The sequence below is a fragment of the Exserohilum turcica genome (assembly GCF_000359705.1).
Source record: "Exserohilum turcica Et28A unplaced genomic scaffold SETTUscaffold_5, whole genome shotgun sequence".
In the NCBI taxonomy this organism is placed as follows: Eukaryota; Fungi; Ascomycota; class Dothideomycetes; order Pleosporales; family Pleosporaceae; genus Exserohilum; species Exserohilum turcicum.
Window position 1 is genome coordinate 229670 of NW_007360266.1, and position 6503 is coordinate 236172.

At 51.5% G+C, this 6503-nt stretch overlaps 2 protein-coding genes across 2 annotated transcripts; one reads left to right on the top strand and one right to left on the bottom strand.

The window, feature by feature from the left end:
• Positions 1 to 842: 842 nt before the first annotated feature.
• On the bottom strand, positions 843 to 2788 carry SETTUDRAFT_139405 (uncharacterized protein; the record flags this gene model as incomplete). The annotated part of the gene is made up of 2 exons (XM_008030720.1): positions 843 to 1999; positions 2336 to 2788. 2 exons carry the CDS (start codon positions 2786 to 2788, stop codon positions 881 to 883), a joined length of 1572 nt encoding a protein of 523 aa, XP_008028911.1. The 3' UTR covers positions 843 to 880.
• Positions 2789 to 6123: 3335 nt separating this feature from the next.
• Positions 6124 to 6492, top strand: SETTUDRAFT_21789 (uncharacterized protein; the record flags this gene model as incomplete). The annotated part of the gene is made up of 1 exon (XM_008030523.1): positions 6124 to 6492. One exon carries the CDS (start codon positions 6124 to 6126, stop codon positions 6490 to 6492), a length of 369 nt encoding a protein of 122 aa, XP_008028714.1.
• Between the last annotated feature and the right edge of the window lie 11 nt (positions 6493 to 6503).

Genomic DNA, 6503 nt, shown 5'->3' on the forward strand with positions numbered 1-6503 from the left:
TTACTAGGTTTCTAGCAATCTCTAAGGTCCTCCTTAATAGAGGTTGCCTTTGGTGTTTTCCCTACTATAGGGTATCTTGGCACTGCTCCAATAAATGGAGAGAAATTGCTCCTTGTCCTAGTATGGGTAGGCCTAGGCGGTTCTTCTAGTTGCCTGTTAGGGCAAGGCGTAGAGGCCTCCTTAGCCATCTTAATTTCTAGATTATTATCTATTAGTCGTTTGCTTGTGCCTCTAAGGTCCTTTGAGGCTAGTCTTTTTTGTTATTTTTATTATTTTAATATGTCTATGTTTCTTGCTAAATTTAAGCTTTAATAAGCTCCTGCGTTCCTATTAGCCCCTCTAGTCTTAGCATTAGAGCCTAAGCTCTATAAGAAAATTCTCACAGGCGTGAGAAAACAAAGGAAGGCCTCCTTCTTCTCCCTACTGCGCGCTAGCGCCTTAGCTGCAGGTGTTAAAAATGCTGTTAGTCGATTCCTCGTGGTCGGTTCTCCTAGATAGCGTGCTTTCCTAGCGGTTTCCAGAAAACTCGAAGTTGGTTGTTGAGTACCAAGTAGTAGTATGATGGGGTGAGCCAGATAGATTGTGTGCTTACGCATGTCACATGATCATTGTACATCAGGGTTTCACGTGATAATTCATTTTTCTCGGGAATTTTGGAACAACCAAGCATGCTGAGCTCAAGACCAATCCCACTACTTAACCAGGTAGACGATAAAATATACGCTTCGTGGGGTATATTAATACTAGACAATTCTTTCTCCATTAAGTAGCTATTACACCATTTAGGCAATCATTCCAGCCGCGCAGTTGCCGCGCAGTCCATCTTCAAAGTTACTATTAAATCGCTAGCAAGGGTCGAAAACAAAAAGGAAAGGGAGATTCAGAGTGGGCGTAGAGCCCCACTGCGGTCGTCTGCCCATCGGCATGCGATAGCTTGGCGCATACTTTTTCCCCAGAATGCGACCGGCATAGCGACGAGCCCACCAAGAATCTGGAAGCACATGAGCTGGAAACCGACCCAAAGGTATCCTTGGGCCTTGATCCAAGGCTCGAGGGCAAAGCTCAACGCAAAACTCAGCAAAAAACAACCTCCAATGACTACGGCAAGTGCTGGAGCAGCCCATCTTGGGAATGCCTCGGCGACCCAAAGAGTGTTTGCAGTCATCAACATAACAAAGGAAAAACCGTTGGTTCCGTAAGTCAGATATAGAGCGGCAGGATGCCATTGAAACCTGACTGCAGCGCCGTACAGCATAGAGCTGAAGGCACCGAAGATGACTGGCAGAATGTAAGCGATGAGGTAGTGCTCGGCCTCTAGCACACCGCGGTTGCGCTCAGAAAGTCTCTTAAGAGCATTACAGACAATTATCCAGCACGCTGGAAGTGCCAGTAGTGCTCCCAACCCGGATGCCATGTTGATGGTGCCCAGGAGTTCTGGCGCAAAGTTGTAGGGAGGTGCGACTAGGACGCCTATGCTTGTTCCGCCGATGAAGAGCATGCTTGCCGAGTTAAAACCAGATGCGACGAAGACCCAAAACATGAGCGGGTTGGCGGCACAGTAGGCCATCTGGACATAGCACCGGCCTGCTGAACTCCACGACGCAAAAGGAGAGCGGGAGAGGCCGACGCGGTCGCGGAACCCGGCGAACCCTGTGCGAGCAGGACATTCGGGAAGGTCTCGATATATGGTGGGGTCCACGTCGCGGTCTCGGTAGACGGTCAGCTTCTCGGTCGCGCTTTGCATGAGGATGAGGCCGTTGAAGGCCACTGTTGGTCGCTTAAAGTATGTCTCTGGGTAGAGGGCGAAGGAGACGATGAATGATATGGTGAGCGGTATAGTCCAGTAAAGGTAGAACGCGCGCCAGTTGTGCCCATAATCCGCTATAACTGGTACCAGGGCTACACCAGACGTGCCGCAACAGCCCGCCACGCACCACATGAAGGAGACTGCTCGCGCTCTTTGATTGATATAGGTCAGGTCAATCACCATAAGAAATGCCTATTGTTATTAGCAAAGAGCGCTGCAGCAATGAACTTGTCACACTAACTAGAGAGAGACCCAGAGCGTTGCCAAGGCCCAAGAAGCAAGAGGCAACAACATACTGGTAGTAGGTTTTTGCCTGAGAAGCTCCGATGGTGGCAATCAACAACAACAATGTTGCGATTAACAGTGTTGGTCGACGGCCTAGGCCTATTGATAAGGGCACCCAAACAAAGCATCCGAGACCCATGAGAAGTGTGGTGCCAGTGGCAGGAGCCCTCAACAGTGATGTTGGCACAACCTGTAGCCGCCCTTTAGTAAATCAATTTCCGGAAGGTATTTCTTCGAACTTACCTCGTATTCGAAGCTGGCCCGGACACTTTCTAGGATGACGGTTGCCGCTTGGGCAGCAGTCAAAGAAACGGCGGAGAAGAGAACAATGGAGAACATGGCGCCAGCAGTCTTCCAGGTGCCCCAGTTGAGGGGGTCACTTTTGCTTTCCGAAGCAACAGGCAGCTTGAGCGTCCGTCCATCATTAGTAATGAGGAATGTAGTGCCGGTAAGATTGTAGGATTCGCGCTTTGCAGACCTGGAGTCGCTGGCGGCTTTGGGTCTAGAGCCATGTTTGGAAAAAACAGAAAAAGATCTTGCTAGGCCTGAGGGAGCCAGGAGAGACGAGGGAGTAGAAACAGGAGATGCGAGACGAGGAAGAGCGATGGGTTCATATGGAAGAGAGGGAGCCAGCTCAATCTCAGAGTGTGGGTCGTCTAGTGGCGCAGCCTGGGTGGAGCAGGTAGCAGACGACATGATGTCCCCTGCTAAAGAATGACGAGAAACACAAACAAGGAACGCGAGCCTGTCAAAAAGCGGACCATAGATGGATGGAACGAGGTGAGTATGTCAGATAGACTGGAGAACAAAGGTAAACGGTGAAGAGCACCTTATACGAACCCCGAGCCGTTCCCTTGCCGTTCACTTGGTTGCGGGCATTGCCGTCAGCCACCCGTCGATCCTATTCTGTCGAGGGAACGTCCAAAGTCTAAAGAAAGCCTTTCTAGGGCTCTCAAACACTTAACATGGCGCCGAAAGTATACGCAGCCGGAAGAGAGAGGCTGGAGAGGTGGAATGCTTGTCGTGTAAGGGAAGCTATGCCCCAAACAAAGCAAGATGTGCGGCCATTGGGGAGCTGCTTGGTCAATGACGGAGGAAGACAGGGATTGTCACACATCAGTAAGCCCAAAAGCAGCCAGGATACGGACAGAATCAAGCCTTCTCAGAGATGCGATGGTTGCAGCGGGCGGGGGTAAGCCGGCGAGAGACAGGCTTAATGGCACTCGTGTGGCAATGGGAACCGCACAGGGGCCGGAGACCGACCGTCAGCGCTGATTCGCAGAGAGGAAACGGACTCCACGAATTCTGGGCAATAGTACGTGTGCCTTGGGTGTACATGTGCGTTCAGACATGTTCGCGTTTCGTGATCGACGTGGGTCGCTTTGGCTCGCCAGTGAGTCACGAGATGAGGAGCTGTTAGCGTTTCACGCCTTCGCATTACTTGACCGTTGGAAGCCTAGGGGACATGGAAGACCGGGGGCAGACGGGAGAATGACGCCGCTACCGCACTCGTGATCGCCGCTGTTGAAACCGCCGTGACTCGCCATCACTCACACCTTGGGCCACGGTTGACTTGACAGAAATGCTATGCCGGACAATGACATGCTGCTTGGCGGGCGAGGTGGGCTGGTGAATTGGAATCACAAGACGTGCGCACGTACTGCAGTAAGTCGTAAGTAGTTGAGGCCAAGTGCACACAGCCGGTGGCCTGGATGCAGATATCGTTGCGAGAGAGCTTGGACGACGATCCGAAGGTCCGGCGGGCGTAGGTTGCCTGTCTGGGGTAGCAAAGAAGAAACAATTGGACGCGCGCTGAGCTGAGCTGATGGCTTCCGTGGGGTTCCAGCCGGACTGAGATTCGCAATCAAGAGTAGGTAGTGTAGGTAGTCGGCGGAGTTGGGTCGCTGGGCAAGGGGCGCCAAGCCCTGTTCCCCTCAAGCTCGGCCTTATTCTCAGGGCTCATTTCCACACACCACACACAGCTCGCATCATCCGCTCCTAATCCATATTGGTTGCTTTTCCGAGCCGTGTGCATTGCTCGCTGCACTGTCCACTGCGTTTGGGCTGCACACGCAGTCCTGCATTGCAAGGCGACGCCTGGAAAGCCGACATGTTCGTACTTACAGTAGGTACTTACACACAGGCGGCCGACATGGATACTTACGCGTCAGCCTCCTGGGGCAATCAGCGATGAAAAGCTCGCTATGCAATCTCACGAATCGTGCACACAGGCGGCTCAAAATCGAATCGACGCCAGGCGAGACGGCTGGCTGGTGCCGTCTACCGACAAAGTGGCACTGAGACGTCAGTGAGTGGGATAGGGCTGATCTACGTACGCAATTCGGCGATGACTATCGACTATTTGAAACTCACAACGCCCCTTTATGCACCCCGACGCCCCTTCGCGCCATTGTACCTCTGCTTATATAGGCCGCAAATATAGCAGTACGCCGCCGCCGTCACAGCGACAGAGAACGGCGCATGTGCGAAATAGTCGGCAGGACCGCTCGATTCTGTCTCACCATCACTCTGGGGTGCAAGCGAAGTAGGAACACGCCCACTCTCTGTACTTACGCGCTTGGCAACGTCTTGAAACGTAAACTAGGCACGTCGTCGGCCATGTCCCGCAGCCCGGACATTTTGCCTAGTCTCATGCAGCCGTTGTGTGCTGCTATGTCGCCCAAGACAGTCTTGCACTTCAACGGCTCCTTACTACAGTTGGCCGTTTTGTCGCCCTGGCGTGGTTGATTTTGGGAACAAGATGGTAGGAACACTAAGTGAAGATCGGTCCGTGCATAGTCAAGCTTCTTATTCGCAAAAGCAGCTGTTGGAGGCCGTTGGAGCGCCGGAGAGAGCACTGACGCTCCATGTCACGGGACAAACATCTGACCGGGGCTGGCAAAACGAAACCCAGGCCAGACGGAGCGATGCCGTGTCGAGTTGCCATATGACCCTCGCTTGTTGGTAAGTACTTACTACCATTCAGCTCACAAGCAGGGTCCGACTTCTCACGGTTTCCGAGAGAATGCATCGACGAAACAAGCGGGACGGTATTCGGAATTGGTGTATGCACTCGTATGTCCCTATCAAACTCTAAAGTTTCTTTGATCGTAACCTCGCAACGCTTCCGCCAAGTTACGGTAAGCCTGGCGCGCCTTCGTCGCCTGGGTCGGCATACCTTACGTACCTCATCATACCCAATTGGAATGCTTAGAACAAAACAACCCATCCCAAGCTTCCATGGCCAAGGGTTCCTTGGCAACGCCAGGTTTGTTCAAAGATTTGCGTCAAGCCCGAATGTTTGTCAAGTAGACAACTCTCGGTGTAACCCAGATGAGAAGGTCGTTCATCTTCTCACGGCTCGACGCCAAGACCCGCTATCTGATTCCGGTTGATGGAATCGAAGTGAGGGAGGGGTGTGGTCATCTCAAGTAGCTACTTGGTTACAACAAAACCAGCAATGCTACGACGATTGAGTGTCGAGCATTCTCCCTCCATCAGTCAAGCTTGCCCTGAATCCGGATCCTCTCCTTTATTTTTCTTTGTTGGCCAAGCTGAAATCCTTGTCGTCATTTGACCAAGCTTTTCTTCAACACTGGTTACAAAGCTTCGGCTTTTGACCCTAAAAACTCTCGTGGTTAAGGCACGATATGAATAGAAACAACAAGGAGAACCTACAAGACTGCTGAAGATCTTGCACCTCTGCGTGTTACCCCAGGGAGCAGAGATGTCAACAATCAAGCTGAGTCAAGCTCATCAATCAAGCTGGATTGACTCAACGGTCAAGCTGAGTCAAGCCAAGCTCATCAAGCTGTATCAAGCTGTATCAAGCTCGTCAAGCTCATCAAGCTGAGCTTGATAGAGCTTGATGAGCTTGATACGCCCGTGCGTAAAAAAAGAAGAATAACTATGAACTCCTTTACGTAGGCTACTAATCTATAGTAACGTTAACTCTTACCTCTATCTCTAATACTATACGTGTCAATTTATTATATATATCTTCTTATCTTACCAATTTCTTGATTGCAAGCATGCCACCAAAAAGACGCGTCCAAGCTATTGTTGCTACCCCACCGAAGCGGTCTCAGGGCGTGCCCCGCGGTACTCTAAGCCAGCCTATATCTATCGAAAGCCCGCCATCATCCTCTCGCTTATCACCTCGTCAAGCTCTAGTTGAAGCGTCCCAGGTATCGAGCTTCGAAGCGCGGCTGCGCGAAACGCAGGCTCGAGAAGCTATCATCCCACCCGCTAACGGCAGCGAGGAGGCAACGATAGCTTCTAACGAGCTTGCTAGTATAGGCTTCGACGAACACCTAGTAGACGCCTTCAAAGGTCTTGACTGGGACCACTTTCCTCAGTATATGAAGCCTTTGGCGTCGCAGCGCGGGAAGAAAAGCTAGATATACCTTTA